Below are 24,330 nucleotides of genomic sequence, written 5' to 3'. Positions count from 1 at the left end.
ATAACATTTACTGCTGGTTACATTATCAATATGTTTCTTGAAGAAAATGTGGGAAATATTCACTTACATAAAATCATCTCAAATCCCAGCAGCTAGAGAACAGTTAACATTTTATCCAACAAAATAACTATACTTCAGATTGACTACAGTATTATGTAGGTATACTTTTTTTTTTTTATGTAGGTATACTCTTAAAGAGAATCCAATTCTCTATATATTCTGTCCCTATTCAATTATAGATTTTTGTTCATGCCATTGTCTCCTCAAAGAATGAACCCAATCTTAATCTACTCACTTTTAAGATTAAGAGCTATTTAGCATCTCTGAGCATCTGTTTTACCACAAAATTTCTGTGGATTTTATAAGCTTCCAGTTATGGATGAATAAATCATGGGATTAGGAAATATAGTCAATGACATTGTAATAACATTGTACGATGACAGAGATGACAGATGGTGGCTATATTTGCAGTAAGCATAACATACAGAGTTGCTGAATCTCTATGTTGTTCATCTGAAACTAATGTAACATGGTGTGTCAATTCTACTTCAACTAAAATAATAATAATATTACACATTAACAGCCTAGTACCTTAGGTGCTATCTAAATGATAGTCACTGTTACAGATAAATGTCACCTCTTTGGTGAAACTTCCACAGATTATTTCATTCCTTATACTATTTGTATGTCACTTATATTATGGTACCGCATCATGAGCCAATATATGTCTTACCTCCCTTACTAGGATCTGAGATGATCTGGGCAGTTCACAGGTACTTTTAGGGGAAGAGATATATAGTGTATATTTTTTTAGTGTACACAAAAACTTGAGTCAATTCATAATATTCTTTCAAGCTGTTACCTGTAAATCATTAAGCTGAGGACAAAGAGATGAGCAATAAGTCTCAATTTCTACCCTCACATAGCTCATAATCTTGCAGTGGGGAAAGAGACATTAGTTAGTGTAAATGACTCTAGATCCACAGACCCTTTTTTTGAAACCCTTAGGGATGAATGTGTTTCAGAATTTAAAATTTCTCAAATTTTAGAAAGGTAATACAATATATATGCTCATATTAAATAACCACTTAGCAAGGTCTAAGTCCCTACCGTATGATCAAACTTTATTATTTATATAGTAAAATGTACACATATTTATATCAACTGGTATAAATGATGACTACATATAGCCTCACATTAGTTCAAATAAGATTTTATCACAGTATGTTTCCAACTGCTGCTATAACAAATTACCACAAACTTAGTGGCTTACACAATACAAATTTATTATCTTACAATTTTGGAAGTCAAACATCTCCCTAAGCCAAAGCCAAGATGTCTGCAGGGCTGGGTTCTTTCTAGAAAATCTGAGAGACTCTGTTCTTTGCCTTTTCCAATTTCTAAAGGCTGTCAGGGTTCCTTCGCTCCTGGCCTTCTTTCCTCTTCAGAATCAGTTATCTTATCACATTGACCTGTGCTTCTGCCATCCTATCTCCTTCCCTGACTCTCTTTCCTTCATATAGACCCTTGTGATTATATTGAGCCTGTCTCAACAATCCAGGCTCATCTCCCCATTTTAAGATCCTTAATTTAATCACCTCTGCAAAGTCTCTTTTGCCATGTAAGGCAACAAAGTCACAGGTTCCAGGGATTAGGACATGGACATCTTTGAGGGTCCAATATTCTGCACACCATAGCCACCAGAAGAGTTAAAAAAAAGTACTCTCAGCCTTCAGAGTCTTTTGGACTTCAGAATTACAGATAAGGAATTACCGATAATCCAAGGTAGCATAAGAGGAGTGATATAAGAAAAGCACAGGATAACTACAGAAACATAATGAATGGAGAGACCACAACCATTAAAAACTTCATGAAACAGATAGCATTTGATGAGAGCCTTCAAAGGTGCAATGGACTGTGACAGGTGAACACAGGTAAACCTTACAAAAGGTAATTTTCAGACATAGTTGTTCCCAAAAGTTTTCAGATATGCAAAGCAGCAACAACAAATTCAGCAACAGGAAACTTCCCTTGAAAAGTGCATGGTTTAGGGGTGCTGACTCCTGCACTGTTGAGAATCCACGTGTAACTTTTGACTACCCCAAACTTACCACTAATAGTCTATTACTGACCAGATAATATAGTCGATTAACATATATTATATATGTATTATATACTATATTTTTATAATATAGTAAGCTAGAGAAAAATGTTTAAAAATTAGAAAATACATTTACAGTATTCTACTGTAAAAAAAATACATATGTAAGTGGACTTGTGCAGTTCAAACCTGTGTTGTCCAAGGGTCACTCATACAGTACATACTAGAAAGAGAATCGAAGTTTGACTGAATTATATTGACTAAAATTAAGAGTACTTAAAGAAAGTTGAAGGACAGATACAATGGGCTTTGTTGCTTGTCAGGATGAAGAGTTTGTCCTTCATCCTGGAGAAAGTGAGTAGTTGGGTAGAAATAGTTTGAACAGAGAAATGACATGATATGACTGGTGTTACACTAGAGAAAGATTTAACTTGGCAGGAGGATTGATTCAAATTGAAAAAGGAAGAGGAGCAGGCCAGTGACTAATGTAAAGAAGTCATAAGTATTTTAACTAAGGTGGCTGAGAAGTAGAATGATGTCAAGATGACAAAAATTAAGACATTTTCATCAACATGACTTTTAATAAAAGTAGCTATCAGTTATAGTTCTGCATGTGAGATACTATTTTAAATGTTTTCTATTGCACAGAAGAGTATGAGAAAGTTTAACTCGACTTTATAGACGAGAAGATTAAGGCATAAAAAGTGTAAGCAATCCTACAGTGACTTAAGTAGCATGGCTAGGGTTTGAATCAGGTAGATTTGACCTCAAACTCTAAAGGAATATGAGCTCAAAATGACATACTGTTAATCTGAAAGCTTAAATTAATTTGTAAAAAGCTCACCATTCCACCTGAAAATAAACTATGACAAGTTAAAGATGAATACTATAAACTATAAAATAAACACTAAAATATCACAAGGAGTTATAACTATTATGCCAACAAAGGAGACAAAATGAGATTAGTACCAAAAAAAAAAAAAAAAAAAAAAAGCCCAAAACTACTCAATCTAAAAGATAACAGGGAGATAAATAGGATTGATGAATAGTCAAGACAGCAAGAAAACAAATAGCAAAATGGTAGATTTAAACTTTACCATATCAATAATCACATTAGCCATAAATGATCTGAACATGCCAATAAAGAGGCAGGGACTGTGAGACTGGATTAAAAAAAGCAAGGCCCATCCATATGCTGCCTAAAAGAAATCTGTTTTTTTTTTTTTTTTTTTAAGAAATCTGCTTTAAATATGTAGACACATACAGGTTAAAAGTAAAACAATGGAAGAAGACATATGCTAACTCTAATGAATAAAAAAAAAGGGCAACTGTATTATTTTTTTAGGGTAACTGTATTAATATCAGACAAAAAGGCAAAGAATATTACTAGAGATAAAGAGGATCATTCATAATAATAAAAATTAATTCACCAAAAACACAAGAATCTAAAATGTTTATGCAACTTCTAATAAATAGCTTTGGGGGTGCTTTGGTGGCTCAGTCCATTCAGTAAGCATCTGACTTGGTTTGGTGCTGGTGATGGCCTCAGTCGTGGTCTTAGGAAGGTGGGATCAAGCCCCACATCCCGCTCTGCACTCAGCATGGAGTCTGCTGGTCTCTCTCTGCTTGCTCTCTCTCAAGTAAATAAAATCTTTAAAAAATAATAAAAATAAAAAGCTTTAAAGTAAAGCAAAAACAGAACTTTAAGAAAAAAATAGAAAGTGCACAGCTATAGTCAGAATTTTCAACATCTCTTTCAATAATTGATAGGGCAAGTAGACAGAAAATAAGAACACAAAGGCTGAAGAATACCATCAATCAACTTGATCTAACTGAATTTTTTTTTTGTATTTTTAATTTATTTATCTGAGAGAGTGCACACAAGAAAAAGAGCACAAGCAGGTGGGAGGGGGTGGAGGGTTAGAGGGAGAGGCAGAAGCAGACTCCCCACTGAGCAGGGAGCTCAAGGCAGCTCTATTCTAGGACTCCAGGATCATGACCTGAGCAGAAGGAAGATGTTTAACCAACTAAGCCACCCAGGTACCCTCAACCTCATTAAGTTTTATAGAATGTTCTATTTAAAAACAGCAGAGACATATTTTTTTAAGTGTACAAGTAACATTTACTAAGAAAGACCATATTCTGTGCTATAAATGCATAAGCATAATTTTTAAGGATTCAAGTCCTACAAAGTGTGTTTTCTAACCAGTCTAATTAGAAATCAGGATACCTGGAAAATAGAAAAATATCTGGAAACTAGAAAACATATTTCTAAATAATCCCGAGTCAAAGAAGAATTAAAAGAAAAATTACAAGTTATTTTGAACTAACTGAAAATGGAAACAATATATCAAAATGTGAAGTTAGGAGCTAAAGCAGTGTATAGAGGGGAATTTATAGCATTAAAATGTCTATAAAGTCTCAAATGAATGGCCTCAAGTACATTCATCTCAAGAAACTAGAAAAAAAACAGAGCAAATTAACCTAAAAGTAAGCAAAGAGAGGAAATAATAAAGACAAGAATAGAAATCAATGGAACAGAAACAAAAATAATGGAGGGGAAAAAAAAGGAAACCACAAGCTGGTTCCTTGAGAACATCAATAAAACTGATAAACCATTAGCCAGACTGATCAGGGAAGGAAAAACAAAGATACAAATTGCCAATATCCAGAATGAGTAACAGATAATAAAGAATAGTCAGGGAGGGGCACCTGACTGGCTCAGTTGGAAGAACATGCAACTCTTGATCTCAGGGTCATGAGTTCAAGCCCCACACTGGGTATAGAGTTACTTAAATAAATAAAGAGACAATTAATAAAAAGAATAGGGAATATTATAAGCAACTTATCCTAATAAATTCAACTTCTTCAGTGAAATGAACAAATTCCTCGAAAGACATAACTACTAAAGCTCATTCAAGAAGAAAAAAATAATTTATATAGTCCACTGAAAATGGAAAATACTAGTTAAGGATTTATACTACTGGACTTCTATACTTATTATAAAAATAATCCCACATATATATGGTCGATTAATTTTTCACATTAAAAAAAAAAAAAACCTTGTTCTTTACATCACACCAAATAAAAATGGGTCATAGACCTAAATGTAGAATATAAAGTGATAATTCTTAGAAAAAAACAAATTCATAAAATGAAAAACTAGTAAACTGGAATCCATTAAAATCAAGAACTTCTGCTCTTTGAAAGATATCGTTAAGAGAACAAAAAAAAACAATCCATGGGTTAAGAGAAAATATTTGCAAATCACCCATCTGATGAAGCACATTTATCTAGAATAAAAAATGTGGCAAATCCAATTAGAAAACAAAAAAACCAATACATAAATAGCCAAAGACTTGAACAGATACTTTACCAAAGAAAATAGACAAATGGCATATGAAAAGATGATCAAGATCATTAGTCATCAGGGAAATACAAATTTAAGCCATAATGAGATACAACCTATTCAAATGGCTAAAATCACAATGGTAATGATATAGAGCAACCGAACTCATACATGGCTTGTAGAAATATAAAATGGCATTAACTGGGGAGCTTGGGTGGCTCAGTTGGTTAAGCCTCTGACTGGCTGGCTCAGGTCATGATCCCAGGGTCCTGAGATCAGCTGGCATCAGGCTCTGTGCTCAGCAGGAAGTCTGCTGCTCCCTCTCTCTGCCCCTCTCCCCAACTGATGCTCGTTCTCTCTCTCAAATAAATAAATAAAATCTAAAAAAAAATAAAATAAATATTAAATGGCACAATCACTTTGAAAAACACTTTGGCACTTTCTTATAAAGATAAACAAATGCCTACTATATGGCTCAGCCATTCCACTTCTATGTATTTACTCAGGAAAAATGAAAGCATATGTCCAAACAATGACTTTTACATGGTCACAGCAGCTGTATTTCTAATAGCCAAAACCTGAAAACCCAAATGTCCATCAACAGATGAATGAATAACAAATTGTTATCTACTGGGAGAGTGTTCATATACAATAAAATAACATTCAGTAATAAAATGAACTAATTATGGATGAAACAACATGAGTCAATTTTAAAATCATTATGCTGAATGAAAGGAGCCAAACAAAGAGTATATACTATATAATACCATTCATATAAAGTTCTAGAAAGTACAAACTAATCTATAGTGACAAAAAGTAGATTAGTGGTTGCCTAGGGTGGAAGTTGGGGTTGGTGGGGTTGGTAAGGTTGGTGGAAGAGGTAGGGAGAGGGAGGACAGAAATATAAAGGAAGACTAGGAAATCTGGGGGGATTCATTAGACAAGATAATTCTTGTCATGATGGTTTCAAGAAAGCATCCATAAGTCAAAACTTATCCAGCTGTGTAATTTATTGCAGGTCAATTATATTTCAATAAAGCTATCAAAAATCCATTTAATGAAACAGATTCATTATTCCAATATAGTCAATACTCATAAAGTGCTTTTCTACTACCCATAAACAAAAAATGGACTATTTAAACTTAATTGTAATATTAGACATCGTCTTCAATATGAGAGGATATGGTTTTTCAAAAAATTTTCTTGAAATATGCTAGCAGATACTCAAAGACTAATGATTTAAAACAGTGCAAATTCAGACAGGTTCAGGTAGATCAGTGAGCTTTACCATCCTCTGTTCACATGCAACAGTCCTATTGGCTTGAAAATAAATACTGTAATCACCATGGAAAACTGGTTAAGTGTGCAACTTTAACAATTCCCATCCCATCACTAAAAATAATCCACAACTATAAAACAGAAAATGAGTTGGTTTATTAGAAATTTGTAATTTGCCAATATCAAAGTCATATAGTTTTTCATAGAAACCACTTTGCATGCTGGCAAAGTTCCAGACCATTCCCAAATCCTAATGGTAGAGATTAATTATCCTCTCCTTCTTCTGCATCACTGTTTTTCCCTCTACTGGATCACTGCCATCAGCATAAGAGACATGCTATAATTTCACCCTTCTTAAAAAAAAAAAAAAATCAAAAACAAAAACAAACCTCTCTTGGTCCCACTTCTCCTTCCAGCAACTCTAACTCTCCTCCCCATTTCTCTGCGCTCCTTTATGGCAATATTTCTTGAATGAGTTCTCAGATTCTCTCCTCCAATTCTTACTTAAATTTGTCCCATGCAGGTTTTCATTCCCAGCACGGTACCAAGCCCTCTCACCATGGTCAGTTATCTACTCTACCCAGAAAAGCTAATTCTCAGTCCTCTTCTCACTCAACCTCTTAACTACATCCGACACTCCTTGAAAACATGTTTTTAATCTGGCTTTCAGGAGATCTCAAGTTCCTAGCTTTTCTCCTACTAACTTCTCATCTTCTGTATATCTAAATCTTAGAGTACTTCAGGCAGTACTTAGTCCTGGACCTTTTTTCTTGTTTTTATTTACACTTATCCCATTAGTAATTTCAGATTAAATTTTCGTAAAGTGAGATACATCTATATTTAATTTGTATTTATATGCTTTACTGTCATCATCAAATAGAACCAATTATAGGTAATTCTACCATTATTTGGGGATGCAGTTGCAGATGAAAAACAGATTCAAATAGAAACAAAAAAACTAAGTAAAATAAGTGACTTAATTTTCAATAAATCTTCACCATCTTTCTTTAGTTTCACTTCAATACGACTGATAGAGGGAGTTACTTTAAAATTTAAAATAAAGTCAAATTAATCAGTACCAAAACAAATACTTAGTATTTAGTCTAGTCATTTATTACATTAGAAACATTTAAATACCGCATTAAATATTTCCATTAAAAAGTCAATCATGGCCTTATCTATAGTCATAGTCCTGTGGGCCTATAACATAACAGTAACATCCTATATTAATACAGACTTGTTTCAAAGGCCCTTTTACAACAATCATCTCATTTTACCCTACAAAAGACTCCACAAGGATATTACAATAAATACTATTCTAACCAGCAGTTCTTGCTCCTAGCATGACCTCTCACATAACAGTAAGACTTTAAATGAGTGAATTTAATGAATTTAAAATTACTTGGAGAATCATAAATCCATCCCCACTACAAGGAATATATATTAAAATTCATGTTCAACTGACGACAGGTCATTAATGTCATCTTTCTGTATTTAGTATAACATTACAAAAAAGAAATTTACATTTTCTTTTTAATGCTAATTAATGAAACTAAATCCTTTATAGACCAATCGGTAGAGACACATGCTTAATTTCATTTATTTCCATGACTAGACTGACAATGAAAATGATGATTTTTATGTTACTAACACTGATCTATTAGATATTAGGTACATGGATGTTGGCTGCCTCTATCACAATGAAATAGATTTATTTTTGCAAGCAAGAATACATTTATAATTGAGCACTCACTAGTAGTCCATGACTCCTTTCCTCCCTCCAAGATTTCCACCTCAGATGATGTGGCATGTATTGCTGGCCAGCCCCAAATCATGTATTAGGAGCATGTAGATTAGAGCAAGGCTTTTCAAAGTGTACCCCACTTCTCTTGAGGGCTCCACTGTTAGTACTTCCAAACCTGAGGATTGAGTTAGCACGTTCCCTTCTACTAAATACATGAAGTGTCTACATACAGATTCTTATACAGTTCTACCTCAAAGACCTTCATTTCTGAAATGTTTCTTTCTGATTTAAATATTCTATCTTACCCCTTCAATTCATCATAAAATTTGTGTCCTTCTAGAGTCCTTGCAATCCTTTCATTCTCCTCTATTTTCAAAACCATCAACATCCTTTTGGCTTTGCTTCCCCTCCTACTTCACTACCATTTCAGACTCCTTTTCAAAGGAAAAGGACTCCAGACCACAAGATCTTACCTCCTGTGGTCCCAAAAGAACAGTCCTATCAGAATACAACATATTATATCCTTTTTGACCATACCTTCAGCATTCCTCTTCTGGTTCTCCTTTTAATTCTTAACCTTGCAAATATTAAGTCTTAGTCAACAGTTTTGTTATACCTCACTCTTTCTCTTCTCCATAAATCCATCTATTTTTAAGTCTTGAACTATCACCTCAAAATTACTTCTACAAACAACCCCAACATCCCTGTAAATATTTAACCCTGAGCTATCAGTCTGCCAGACAACACAAGCATTTAACCCAAATTCAATACATCCAAGATTAAATTCATTTTCCATGACTCTCCAAAAAGAAAGTTTACTCATTCTTTGGACTTTTCTATTTCCAGTAACAGCAGCACATTATACTTAGAACTTGAGAACAGGGATCCCTGGGTGGTGCAGTGGTTTGGCGCCTGCCTTTGGCCCAGGGCGCGATCCTGGAGACCCGGGATCGAATCCCACGTCGGGCTCCCGGTGCATGGAGCCTGCTTCTCCCTCTGCCTGTGTCTCTGCCTCATTCTCTCTCTCTCTCTGTGACTATCACAAATAAATAAAAATTTAAAAAAAAAAAAAAAAAAGAACTTGAGAACACCTTTAAATTAAAGCAAAGTACTGAACTCCTTACTAATCAGTTTGCTGATCTTTTGATTGTGTGTGAATTACCAGCAAAATAACTGCAAGCTCATCAAAGGAATATGATATAGTCATTTTCATTTAATTCCTTTGATGACACACTAATTTGGTACACTATTTTTACTCTCTGCATGGCTTGAACTCTGGAACCAATCTCCAACACATACCTCCAGTTTTGCTGCCTAACAAATAAGTAAAAATAATTCCATTTTTCCCTTACATCCAGAGAAAGCTTGAGTCATGAATAAGCATTAGGAGAACAGACAATTCAATTTTGGCTAGTATTGAAAGATTCTGCAGCAATCTATGCTTAAAGCTTAGTTTGTATCTCCTAAAAATTAGCTTAGATTGTACCTTTTTGTAGGATGGTTGTGAAGATTGTATCACATATGCTTAGTACAGGGCCAACCATATAACAATGGCTCAAAAAATGGTACTGTTATTACTGGTGTCACTATTAAGTCAGAAGCAGTAGGGCCAAAGGGCGAAGCCATTCTGTTTCTTCAGATGACTGTTTACAGCACACATCTGTTACAGGGTTATTTTAAATCAATCTATGTCCTAAATTTTCTAGAGCAATTCTTTTTTTTTTTTTTTTTTTATTCATGAGAGACACAGAGAGAGAGAGGGGCAGAGACAGAGGCAGAGGGAGAAGCAGGCTCCATGCAGGGAGCCGGATGTGGGACTTGATCCCTGGACTCCAGGATTATGCCCTGGGCCAAAGGCAGGCAGGTGCCAAACCACTGAGCCACCTAGGGATCCCCTCTAGAGCAATTCTAATGTAGATTACTGTATTATAATGGTCCTTTAAACCTTTCAACATTCCAAAAGTTCCAACATTTTATCATCTAAACTCCATCTTTCAGCCTGCCTTTCAACCCAGAAGTTAGCATAAAAATTCTTAGATGGTGTGATGGTAATCATACTTTTGGTTCCCATGTTATACAACAAAATCAAAACCGCAGGTTTTGAGGTATACTTAAAATGTATACCTTAAGTAAATACCTAGAGATTCTACATAAAGAGGAAGGCCCAGTGCTTAAATTTTTGTATTCTTCTTTTAAAAACTATTATATCTCACTTTACTTCATTCAGGTCTCTGCTCCCCTCATTTTAACAACCCTATTTATTTAACATAGTTGCTCCTCCTATACTTTCTATATCTATGCCCTGCTTTATTTTTTTCATTGCACTTATTGCCATCTATCATTTTGTTGCATTGCTATTTGCTTACTCCCTATCTCCCCCACAAGAATTTAAGCCACATATGAGCAAGGATTTTGTTCTCTACTGGAATACTCAACACTTAGCAGAACATGGCACTTAACAACTGCTGAATAAATATTAATTAATTAATTAATTAATGGAGAGGCCAAGACCTTCCTATGATATATAATCTCATTTGGTTTCCTAGAATGTAGTAGATCAGAAGCCAACAATTTAGAAGGGGAAGCAGCTAGAAGTAGGCATGTAATATTGATAGAAATACTAAGAAAGTTCAGGGGTGCCTGGGTGGCTCAGGTCATGATCTCAGAGTCCTGGATTGAGCCCCACTTGGAGCCCTGTATGGAGCCCTGTGCTCAGCAGGGAGTCTGATTCTCCCTCTTCCTCTGGCCTCCTCCCATTCATGCTCTTCCTCTGTATCTCAAATAAATAAAATCTTAAAAAAAAAATTAAAGTATCAAACACAATAATATAGGCCAGCAAGGTAGGATAAATTATTATATGGATAAATAATCCTATGTTCCCTAATAACCAACATCTTTGAATTACAACAAACTACAATAACAGTAAGTTTTCATAATGAGTTAATTAATCAGTTTAACCCAAAAGCACCTATACATATAAGGCTTCAGTAGATGACAGGGGTATCTTTGTCATTAAGAAAAAGCTATATCACAATCCATATACTTTTTTTAAGGAAACAGAGAACTGTATAATACTTTCAGGACTATTCCTGTATAAAGTAATTAAAATACAAATTTTACTTTTAAAGGGAGAAGCTATATTTTTTGGAAAAAACATGTAAATTGAATATCTCAATTCTCAGTGTAGATGTAGACATTACCACATTTTACAAGTTTAAAAATTAACCAACAAAAAATTAACCAAATTTTTTAAATTTCAATTTTGACCTATAAATCATCAGATTTGCATATAAGATTTTATTTCATTTTTATTTTTTAAAGATTTGAGAGGGACAGAGAGCGTGCCAGTGTGTATAGTGGTAGGAGGAAAGGGCAGAGGGAGTAGAAGTAGACTCTCTGCTGAGCAGGGAGACCAAATTGGGGCTTCATCCAATGACCCTGAGATCATGACCTGAGACAAAGGCAGACATCTAACCAAATGAGCCACCCAGGTGCCCCGAGTATATAAGATTTTTAAAATAGATTAGCGTATCCCATTAGTTAGCACAATTTTGTCAATACTGCTAAAGTTACACTTAAGCCAGTATGCACTTCTCTCTTTAAACCATAAGCCATAAAAATAACTGAAAACCTTGACAATGGTCTTTCTCTATTGCAAAATTTAAAGCACAGTAAGTCAGAGATTCTCAAACATTAATGCATATGCCAGTCACCCAGGGATCTTGTTAAACTGACTCAGTATTTCTGATTCAGCAGGTAAGGGGTATACCTAATATTCTTCACTTCTAACAAGTTCTCATATGATGCTGATGCTACTGGTCCATGGATCACTTTTGAGTGTCAAGTCACTAAAAACTGTTACCTCAAAAATTGCTAAGTTGTTTGGAGAATAATATTGAAGTAAGTGAAATATCTAAATTCTATCTGATTATCAAGAGTTTTAGGAATATACTGAATGCCTGCCCAGTTGCAGAACTAATTAAAAACAGCTTTGCTTATTTTTCTCAGTCTTTATCTTCATAAAACCTAATGTATTCTAACCTAAGTTGAACGATATTCCCTATCAACATATTATTTCATCAATTTAGTCTTTAAGTTTCAAGGTGTACTTGTTGCTAAGCTATCTTCCTCTGAATCAACTCTGCCCCCTTTCTCAGAATTATCAATAAATCATAATATCTTCTTTCAAAACATTGTCCTAGGCAGCCTAGTCTCACGCTAGTCTTGATCTTGGGGTTGTAAATCTGAGCCCCAAGTTGGGTATAGAGATTACTTAAAAGTAAAGTCTTAAAAAAAAAAGCTGACATAGGATTATAGACTATTTCCCCACTTCCCACACCTTACCACCATATCAACAGGGCCTCTATACAACAATAAGATTATAGCTAAGAATAAAAAAAACTACAAGGTTCAGACTATTTAAAAAGGTATTTCTAGGGAAACCAGAAGACAGGAAGGGAAACAAAAACAAGAACACTATAGGAAATTGAAATCTCTGATACCTACAGCAAGATCAAACAATAAACACAGCCTGTGTCCCAGTTAGGGAAATATAAAACCTCATACAAAAGACTTACCTTCTTCAGTTTCTATTATTATCCTGCATATCATGTGTGGCTCTCAACAAAAAACTATAAGGCATGCTAAAAGAAATAAAAGCATTTTCAGCAATGACAAAGCTGCAGAACCAAATCTGGATACAGCGGATTTGAAACGATCAAACTGGAAATTTACAATAACTATGATTACCATGGCAAGGGCTCTAATGGAAAAAAGTAAACAACATAAACAAATGGAATATAAACAGAGAGAGGGAAATTCTATGAACCCATCAAAAAGAAACATTAGAAATCAGAAAAAAAAAAAAACTGTAACAGAAATGAAGAATGCCTTTGACAGGATAATTGTAAGCTGGACACAGCTAAGGAAAGAATCAATGAGCTCAAAGAAGTATCAATAGAAACTTCCCCAACTAAAATGCAAAGAGAAAAGAGAATAAAAAAAAGACTATTCAAAAACTATGGACAATTAAAGAAAGTGCAACAGATATGTAAGAAATACTAGAAAAGAAAAAAAAAGAGTAGAGGAAATGTTTGAAGTAATAATACCTGAGAATTTTCCAAAATTAATGACAGAAGCCAAACCATAAATCCATGAAGCTCAGAAAATATCAAGCAAAGACAAATACCAAAATATCTATACCTAAGTACATACAAACTGCAAAAAAAAAATAAAAACAAAGAGAAAAACATTGAAAGGAATCAGGAAAGAACGAAACAAAACACTTTACCTATAGAGGAACAACGATAAAAATTATGTTGGACTTCTCATCCATAACCATTCAAACAAGACAGTGGAATGAAATATTTCAAGTGTTGAAAAAAAAAAACACCAACCTAAAATTTTGTCATTAGAGAAATTACCTTCCAAAAATGGAAAGAAATAAAGACTTTCTCAGCCAAATAAAAACTGAGAGAATTTGTCACCAGTAGACCTGCCTTGCAAGAAAAAAGTTCTCTAGAGAAAAGGAAAATGACATAGCTTAGAAACTACAATCTACATAAATAAAGAACCACAGAGAATGAATAAATGAAGGGGAGACAAAATCTTCATTTTTTAAATTCCTGAATCTAACATAATTGTTTGTTTAAAGGGCTAATAGCCACAAAGTTCCAGGTGATTCTAGCATATGGATATGTAAAATGTATGGCAGCAATGTTATAAGGGATGGAAGAGAGAAACTGGGAATTCTCCATATAAAAAAATCTCAACACCTGTTAGCTGGCAATGTGTTATTTATATTAAGCAGCATACTCTAGGACCACCACTAAAAAACATTTAAAAAGTGTAATTGAAAAAAAAAAAAAAAAGTAAGTATAATTGGTACTCTAAGAGCGGAGAGAAAATGGAACCATATAAAATGCACAATTAAAGCCAGAGAAGGCTGAGAAAGAGGGAAAAAAAGAAACAAAGAATAACTGTAGAGAATAAAAAAGTTACAAATATGATAGCTATTAATCCAATTATATCAATAACCATAAGTGTGAATGATTCAAATATACCAATTAGAAGAGAATTTCAGAGTGGATTTAAAAAACCCAACTATGTGTTATCTACAAGATACTACTGTAAATATACAGATACAGAGAGATGAAAAGTAAAGGGATAGAGACATGCTAACACTAATCAAAAGAAAGAGGGAGTAGCTATATTAATTTTAGAGAAAGCAGACTTCTGAGCTGGGGAATTTTTCAGTGATAAAGAATGGCATTCATAATATAAAGGGGTAAATTCTTCAAAAAGACATAACAATCCTTAATGTATATACACCCAGCAACAGAGCACCAAAATATGTGAGACAAAATCTGATAGAACTCTAAGGAGAAATAGATGAATTCACTATTATAAAGACTTCAACACCCCTCTATAAGTAACTGACATATCCAACAGGCAGAAAATTAGTAAGGACAAGGCTGAACAGAACAACACCATCAATCAACTGGATCTAATTGACATTTATATAGTACTTCACCCAACAACAGCAGAAACCACATTCTTCTCAAGTTCATATAGACCATTCACCAAGACAGATCACACTTTGGATCATAAAACATACCCTCCAAAATTTAAAGAATAGACATCATACAATGTATGCTTTCAGACCACAATGGAATTAAAATAGAAAGCAACAGCTAGAAAATCCCAAAATATCTGGAGATTAAACACCACACTTCCAAATAACACATTAGTCAAAGAAGTCTCAAGAGAAATTTTAAAATATTTTGAAATAAGTGAAAATGAAAATACTACTTATCAAAATGTGTGGAATCCATCAAAAGTTGTACTTAGAGGGAAATTGATAGCACTGAATGCATACAGTAGGAAAGAAGAAAGATCTAAAATCAATAATCTCAGGTTCCATCTTTTTTTTAAAAAAGATTTTATTTATTTATTCATGAGCAATACACAGAGAGAGGCAGAGGGAAAAGCAGGCTCCTCGCAGGGAGACCGACGTGGGACTCAGTAAGAGGACCGAGACCACGCCCTGAGCCAAAGGCAGACAGATGTTCAACCCCTAAGCCACCCTGGCATCCCTCTCAGGTTCCATCTTAGAAACTATAGAAAGAATAGCATATAAACCTAAAAGCAAGCAGAAAAATCAACAAAATTGAAAACAAAAAATCAACAAAGAAAACAAATGAAACCACAAGATTCTTTGAAAATATCAACAAAATTGGTAAGTTTCTAGCCATATATTATGATATGTCATCACACAAAGCATTTACTTTGGTTTTTAGAGTAAATAAGTGCTAGTCTTCATCCTCAACTAAAATATAAAATGCTTCTCCTGTTCCTTTTTTCCTTAACCTTTCCACAATGTTCCAACATCATTTCTAGCACATTACAAAATTTATCCTTCCTCAAAAAAATATATACACATTTAAGACAACAGAGTGTTATTAAAGAGTGGAAAACAAACAAAAAAAACTTACTTTTGTAGCATAATGTGAAAAAAATGACAGACTTCATACTTTTGGTAGAAAAATCAAGTAAGTTAATCTATGCCCTGACATGCAAGATTTTTCTTTTTCTCTTCAAATGAGTTAAGTCAGTATAGAAACATTAATTTATTAGAGTAGACCTGAGTAACTGTTACTTAAGAGAAAAAAATGGCAAAAAGCCATACCATTGCAAATCATACCCAAAATAAAGCATTGCTGTCATCATCACCTAACAGGTATCAATCAACTACACCCAACCTCTGCCTCCCTCAGAATTCCATTAGAACCAGTAGTTTAAGGAGTGGTATTTAACCCAATCTCAGGACCATGGACAAAGACAGGTGAACACAGCCAAGACTGTGTATCAGCTTCTCGTTCTTTCTTCCAAATGCCCCTGTTTATCTAGTTCACATGACAAGAAACAATACCAGTTTCTGGGTTTGAAGATCTTACAGTTTCAGCCACTAGAGCAAAAACAAAGCAGTCAAACCTCTGGGTACTTAGGATTCAGGAAAAGCTCTTAAGTGTCCTCCCGGCTTAGTGCAGAAGTATAGAACTGCACCAACAAACACCAGACATGGGCAGAATTGTGACTGAATCTCCCAGAGCGATCTTTTAAAAAGACAGATCTGGTCCACTTGTTAACCTGATTAAAACCCTACAAGGCTTTCCCCAATACACTGAAAATAAAATCCACAACCCTAGTTGAAACACGACGTATGTGGACCTTACATGTCTCGCCCATTTATCTTTACAATCTTATCACGTTAGGCCACAATCCCCCTTGCTCACTATATAGTTGAGTTTTATTTACTTTGCCCTTTTCTTAGTTCTTAGTTGAACCTACCAAGCTCTCTCCCACCTCAAGATTGCTTAACGCACGTACCCCTTGCATTCTCCTTTTTTACATAGCTAACTTCCACTAATATTTCCTCAAAGAACCTTCCCTGACTCCCAAGGTAAATTAGGTTCCCTATTTTTTCCTTTATAGCATTCACCGCAATTCCTGATTACAGATACGTGTATTTATTCAGTAACTGTCTCTCTTACTATACTGTGAATTCCAAGAGAATTGAGACCTCTGTTTTGCTCTCCATTGTAGACTTCTGGCACCCAGCTGGCCTTCGATAATTATGTGCTAATAATTGGTTTAGCATAGGATGAGTGGTAACTACCACTAGACTGACCAATTACAGATGAGGGGAAGGGTAGCAGGCTAGCAGAATTACTGTTATCAAGTTCCGCAGTAACTTACTGAGGAAAAGGAAGAGAAAGTGATTCTCAGAGAAGCTGTGCTTCTGCTGAGAAGAATAAACTTGTTTATTTCAGTTACTTCTCTTCTTCCATTAAATTCTAATGGGACTATGATACCAATTAAATAAAATGATATAATGGTAGCTATAGAGTGATTTGTATATATAGCAAGCATGTAATGTTATTTTTTATCATTAAGAAAAACACGTTACCTATTGTTTTTGAATATTATTAACCTCCAGATAAGTTAATTAAAATACTCCAATGTGTATGACCAACATAGCTGCATTTCATGACCCTTTTTCTCAGAGCATCCTGATCTTTCCACCTAAGAGAATTACTTACCTGCTCTTCTGTACTAACTGTATTCACTATCCATTTAACTTATAGAACAAGTTTTGGAAACACAAAAATGAAGCAAAACAAAACAATCAACCAAAACAACAATAAAACTGTCTCTGTTCTCAAGGAATCCATGAACTCACTCTCTCATTCTGCCTCCAACCCTCCTGCCATGCCCAAAGTTCCAGAGCACTCAATGTAAGACTGCCAGATTTAACAAATAAAAATGCAGGATATCCCATACGTATGTGACAACCCTATTCCCAAGCCATATTCCATCACTTTACTTTCATAAACCCACTCCAAAACTTTAGTTCCAATATTTTCCTTATAAAAAAATTTCTCTGGAGATTCACTGGATATGATTTTTCTCCAAAGAATAAATAAAATCTAACTTGACTTTATTCAAAAGCTGTCAGTAAAAAACTTAACAAAGCAAATCATCTTAATTTTGTTTCTTGGTGGTACTAGGAGTTAAAAAACAAAAAAAGAATAAAAATAAAAGCAGACGAAATGACAAACATTACAAAGAACTCCTTTAAAAACCCTAAAAACTCTTGCTTCCAAGAGTAAGCATGTGAGAAAAAGATTAAGACTATAATCTTTTCAGAGGTAGATTCAGAGGAGAGAAATTATCTGAGAGGAGGTACATAAGCAGTAACATTAGAAAGGAAAAATGAACTATCAGAAAAAAATGCCTTTGAGGGGCGCCTGGGTGGTTCAATGGGTTAATAAGCATTTGCCTTCAGCTCAGGTCATGATCCCAGTGTCCTGGAATCGAGCCTTGCATTGGGCTCCCTGCTCAACTGACAGCCTATCTCTATGTATATGTAAAATAATTAATTAAAAAAAATAAATAAATGTCTTTGAATTTTACTTATAACTGAAAGGAAACTCAGAGATGATCTACTTCAACCTTCTCATTTTACAGTTGAGAAAACCAAAGACCCTGAAAAGTGGAAAGTAAAATGACTTGTCAAACATCACACAGAAGACCCTCGCTCCAATTTCTCTCATTCTCTCACCTCTTGCCCCATATAATGTAAGGATCACTGAACTGAGGAAGATCCTCCCCTTCATAACCAGTGGGTGTTAGAGAACAATTCCTAAAAATGTCATATCTAACACAAGAGAAGTGTATTCCTGGCATTTCAAGGAAAATTCTGAATGGATTTTCCCAAAGAAAAATTGTTGTACATAGTGTAAGTATTTTCAATATATTTATCCTAATTACTATTAATACAGTTGGTATTATAAATCTTATAATTTAGGTACATTATGGGTTAAATTTGGTGGGCTGTCTGCAAATCTAACCACCAAGCATATTGTTTTCGAGAAAGTTCCAAGTTCTAAACCATTTTACAAGTTTTAAAATATAGATCTCATGCTAAATTAGGAACCAGCAATACACAAAGACTCAATATTATAAACTGAATGTGATAAATTAAAAATACAAGATTCTTCATTTTATAAAAAGCTTTACCTCAGGTGTCATTTATTTCTAAAATTTGGTAGTCAGGCACATTTAGCACAGGATATAACTTATATACATCTTTTTAATATTATTTCATTGGAAAGCTGATATAAGTAAAAAAGAATCAAAAACATTTTTAAACTTATCTAATTTAGAAAAAACAACAAAAAAACTTTAATGCATATTTTTAATGAAGTGACCTAAAAGAAGTAAAACTAATAATTTTATAAATGAAAGGTTGACAACCCACATTATAGTATATAGGTATTTTGTACTCTTTCAAAAAATGCACAGGTAAGGAATTCTATCTGAACAGGTAAATAAAGTTCAAAAAACCTCTAAAACATTTTCTCTTTTCTCCTGAGATAAAGCTATGTTTCATGAATTACAGTGTGTTTGACAAATCTGTTTTTAAAATTTTCTATTTAGTCTATTAAATCAATGGGTATTCTCCACCCATTCATTTTATTTGTCTAACAACAACAACAACAATGAAAATAAGCCCCTACTATTTGCTAAACACTATGCTAGCAACTTTGGATTTATGACAATAAGACTCAGGTTAGTTCCTGTCCTCAAAGAGCTTAGAAAAACCTTTAACTGTATTTTTTTTAATAATAAATTTATTTTTTATTGGTGTTCAATTTGCCACCATACAGAATAACACCCAGTGCTCATCCCGTCAAGTGCCCCCCTCAGTCACCCCCACCCCCTTTAACTGTATTTACCCAAGGGATAATGACAGTTGAATTTAAAGTTGGTCATTTGATAAAACATTAAAAATCCAATTAAATTCATTTTCAAAAACAGAAACTACACAATGGTAATTCTAAAGACATTTGTATAAACTTATCTATATGAGGCTTCCCCACAAAGTAACCAAAAATATGGCTTTGGTAAAAAGCCCTAATATCTTAACAGTAGCTTTTGCTATGAAAATTAACTGAGTTAATAATACTCCAGTAAGGAAATCAAAAGCTACTATTACCATCTCTGTGATACTGAAAAGCAAACACTTGGAAATAGATACCTTAAACTATTCTGAAAATGAAGCAAAATGTATAATTAAATATAGTATGATACAATATAAATACACTGCATCTGAATGTGATTATTTACAAACTTGAATAATAAAACTTCATATCATACCTTACAAATGACCACAACTATGTATTTTGGGCCATGTCATGTGCAAATATTTCAATTTCTGTTTTTTTTTAACTTAATTCAAGATTCTACTTGTTTATTACCAAGCCATATAACTTTTTTTCATTGATATAAACTACATCTATAGTTATAACTATAAATAGATATCAACTATAATGCCCATTAAATTTGCAATTAATAGAAACTCTTGATGAGAAACCTTTTTCAATATAGAGCCATGATTTCCCAAGCAAAATTCAATGTAAATCAGCCATTCTAAAATGCCACGGAATATCCTAATGACATCCTTGTACTTAACTCTGAAATATTTTCATCATCCATCAGTTAAAATACCTAAATTTTCCTTAAAAGCATTATGAAAACATCTATATTGAATTTATGCGTACTCCTCAGTGACATAAATGAGTATTTTCTCCATTTACACATAAGGAAACTAAGGCACAGAGGTGTCCATTTTGTAAATTGCAAGGTCATTTCCTAACCAATCACCTGATACTACGCTATCAAGTTATATTATATGTGCGCCACTTCCAAATGCCATAAAACAATTACTGTATCTTAAAACAACTGCCTCTGCGATGCCTATGTGCAATTCTGTTTTATCCAGAGGGTTATGGCAACAAGCTTAAACAAGAGAAGCTGGAAGGGGAGGCTTACCAAAAGAACAAACAAAAAACAAAAACAAACAACAACAACAAAAACACTTATTTTTGGTAGTGAATCATTTATTTTTAAGGAAGGAGAGGTAGACAGTTTTTAACATCATAATCACGTAACCAACAGTTGTTCCTTCCATTTTCAGAAACATATTCCATCTTTCAGGTAGATGGTGCAAAACTGGAGCCTGCCCATCCTTGGAGAGAGAAGTTAGAAAAAAAAAAAAAAAAAAGAGAGAGAGAGAGAGAGACAGAGACAGAAAATATCCTAACAGCAAGTCATGTTAAATACATGATATTGCAAAGAACTGAATAAATGAAAATAAAATAAAATTAGAGGAATTAGCAAATGCTCATTATTGGCAGTTGAAAAACCCCCACCTTCAATATGAAAGGCTTCCTTTCATTCAACTGAAGGCTAGGATCAGCAATAAAATATTCTATTACTGAAAAACAACCAAACACCAAAACTTTTCTCATTCAAGACTCCAGAAGACTGTAGATCATAGTCCTTTCTTCCAACACTCGCCGTAAAATAAAAAATACTTTGCTAACACAAAGTCAAGCACCTGGGGGGGGGGGGGGGCGGGGAGAAACCGCTCCTGGGAGCAGAGGCAAGCCTGCGTTTCTAATTATGCGATAGTACTACCAGCCCTTAGATGGAAGTTGCCCCCCGCGCACACTGAGGGTGGGCACAGGAGACGGGGCGGAGGACCCACACATCAGTTACCGCACGAGAAACAGGACTTAACGGGTCCGCGGATCCACCACCGAAGACGACGTTAAATTGTGAGCCGAGGCTCCCCTCCTGCGGAAACGGGGTGGGGGGGGGGGGGGCGGCGGGATGAGACCGGGTCCTATTCGAGCGTCTCGCTAGCCGGGGGTTAGCTAGATCAATTAATCGGCTGGATTAATCGGCGCCAGGCTGTAAAGGTTCGGGCCGGGATGGGATGCGCTTTCGGTCGCGTCCTCCTTCCGCGCGCATCCCCCGGCGAGCGCCTGCGGGCGGCGGCGTCGGAGCACACCGAAGCTAGGGGGCACGCTGTAGCCAGGGGAAAACAGAAATGGGAAGAAAAAGGTGCAATGGATGGATGCTGCAGAGTTGAATAATGATCCGGGCGGCACAATGGGCGAGTCGGGCCGACGTCGGGGCGGAGGGGCGGGCGGCCCCGGGGCGTCGCCTTACCTCTCGGTCCGTGACAGAAAGACGCGCGGCGCCCACACGCAAACGCACCGGCCGGCTGCGCGGAGCCTCCCGCACGTCGCGCGAGCCGGGGCTCCCCGCCCCCGCCCCCGCCCCACCCCCGGGGCCGCAGGGGGTGCCCGGCAGCCCAGGTGACCCCTGCAGTGTCCCCACCTCGGGCGGCCTCGGGCGGCCGCCGTCTCCCTCGGCGTCTCCCTCGGCGTCTCCCTCAGCCCCCGGCGCGGCTGGCGGGTGGGCGGCCGGAGCTCCGGAAACCCGCGGCCGGGGGGGGGGGGGGGCGGGGGCGGCGCGCCCATCCCCGTCACCTTTACCGGGCGGGAGCGCCACACACACACCTCCGCGCGTTCCGGCCGGTGAGGAGGAGTTCCTCCCGCGGCAGCGCCCGCCCCCGAAACACAATTCCTGAGAGACTCGCGCTCACCGTGAAATCATGGGGGGCGGGGGGGCTTCTGCCTTACCCCGTCTTCATGCTTCGGTCCCCCCTCGGCCGCCGCGACTCCACCTCAGAGCCTCCAGGAGCGACGGGCTCCGGAGCGGAACGGGCTCCGGGCTCCCGGGAACGCCGCCGCGCCGCCGGACCCACCGTGTGCTCGACGCGCGAGCGAACAACGCCGCGAGCCGCCGCCGCCGCCGCCGCCCCCCACCCGCCCCCTCCCCGCGCGCGACGCTCCACAACCGGGCGCGGCGATCCGCGCCTGCAGCGGGGGAGGGCGGGGGGGGCGACCGCGGGACCTCGACACCTAATCTCCCGTCCCTCCCATCAGGACCTATTCTCCACCACTCAAGGGCTTCCAACTCAAGCTCCTCACTGTCCTCTTCAGCTCCCAGCGCCCGGGTGCCGCCGCGGTGGAGAACTCGGCCTCCGCCCCCTCAGCCGGCGCAGGGCAGGAAGACGGCTTCCCCCCCCATTTCCCGAGGCTCTATGGTACTGCCCGATCCTCAATTTGGGGGAAGGGGATGGAGAGAACAGCGCTCGGCCCGGGAGTGAGGGAAGAGGAGAGCCAATTGAATGAACCCTCCGTCCGGGGGCGGGGCCGCGGAGAGGCCCGCCCACTTGGCCCCGCCCCGCCCCTCCCTCCGAACTACACTTCCCACTGCGCCTCTGCCAACTTCCCGCCGCGCTGCCCGCCGGGAGTGTAGGACCTGGCTGCCTCGAGGCACTTCGGGACTCGTAGTCTTTCGTCTGGCCACGTAGGTCCTGGAAGTTTTTAGGGACTAGAATTTTTCCTTTAATTTTCCTAGATAAGCGCTTCCGTGTTCTCAGCCCTCTTGTGCGTCTTCGAATACCACGTTGTGTACATCTTAAAATGCCGTAAGTGAGTTGTTAGCGAAGGAAGTAAAATAACGTGTGTGTGTGTGTGTGTGTATAATCCGTCAGGTCATCTGTCAGGACCTGGAAGCCGCTTCTTCCGCCCGGGCCTGGTCTCCGCAGAGGGTCTGTCGCCGTCATGTCGGCTGCGATTGCAGCTCTGGCTGCGTCCTACGGCTCGGGCTCAGGGTCCGAATCGGACTCGGACAGTGAGGGCGGGCGGTGTTGCCTGCCAGCCGCCGACTCGCTCATGCACCTGACGAAGTCGGCTTCGACCAAGCCCTCTCTGGCAGTGGCGGTGGACTCGGCTCCGGAGGTGGCAGTTAAGGTAAGCTCTGGGGCCCCTGAGGCAGTGCGTGCGGGACTTGCCCGCTTCTGCCGCGGCCATCGTCAGGCCCCGCGTTGCCTCCTCCGCGGGGCTGAGGTAGAAGTCGCCCGCGCTCGGATCTCTCCTCTTCCTCCTGCCGGCGTGGTCCTCGGGGGGGAGCCGGGGCTCGGAAGTTGCCCTCCGCTCTCCGGCCGCCACCGAGCGAGGGGTGAGGGGTGAGGGGTGAGGGGGGGGGTGAGGGGGGGGCGTGAACGTTGAATTTATTGTGACCAGGACGTGGCCTGGGTGGCGCAGGTGTGAATCGGAACTTCCCAAACTAGCCTCCCGTCGAGGTGCGCGCTGGCGCGGCTTTGTTGCTGAGGTCAGAGCTGGATTCTGATGGCAGCTCCGCCACGTCTGTGAACTTGGGCAAGTCCTGCAAACCTCCGCTGTTCCATCACCCGGCCGGCGGGGCTACGTTTAGAAGTGCGTTCTCTCTCCGAGAGCGTTGTGCAAAAATTAAGTGAAATGATAACGATTGTAGCGTCTACTGAAAGTGCCATAAATGTCAGTTTACCCCCTTGTGATTATAGGTATGTGTGTAGGTACGTCTATGTATATGTTTTTTAAAGATTTTATTTAT

The 24,330-nt window shown here is 37.8% G+C and overlaps 2 protein-coding genes across 5 annotated transcripts in view; one reads left to right on the top strand and one right to left on the bottom strand.

The window, feature by feature from the left end:
* Nucleotides 1-22,700, bottom strand: part of WASF1 (WASP family member 1) — a 63,746-nt gene extending 41,046 nt beyond the window's left edge. The window contains exon 1 of one of the 4 annotated variants that reach the window (XM_077902782.1): nt 22,493-22,700. The gene's annotated coding sequence lies outside the window, so the exon portion shown is untranslated. Of the gene's footprint in view, nt 1-22,224; nt 22,332-22,492 lie in introns of those variants that run through there. The other 3 variants (XM_077902779.1, XM_077902780.1, XM_077902781.1) reach the window with 3 other exon arrangements.
* A 345-nt stretch (nt 22,701-23,045) lies between these two features.
* CDC40 (cell division cycle 40) overlaps nt 23,046-24,330 on the top strand; it is a 51,895-nt gene continuing 50,610 nt past the window's right edge. The window contains exons 1-2 of the mRNA XM_077902762.1: nt 23,046-23,262; nt 23,450-23,708. Coding sequence (XP_077758888.1) covers nt 23,081-23,262; nt 23,450-23,708 — 441 coding nt within the window. The 5' untranslated portion in view covers nt 23,046-23,080. The remainder of the gene's footprint in view (nt 23,263-23,449; nt 23,709-24,330) is intronic.

The sequence above is a fragment of the Canis aureus genome, chromosome 7 (genome assembly GCF_053574225.1).
Source record: "Canis aureus isolate CA01 chromosome 7, VMU_Caureus_v.1.0, whole genome shotgun sequence".
In the NCBI taxonomy this organism is placed as follows: domain Eukaryota; kingdom Metazoa; phylum Chordata; class Mammalia; order Carnivora; family Canidae; genus Canis; species Canis aureus.
Note: the sequence above shows the minus strand (reverse complement) of the source record. Positions and strands in the feature narration are given on the sequence as shown.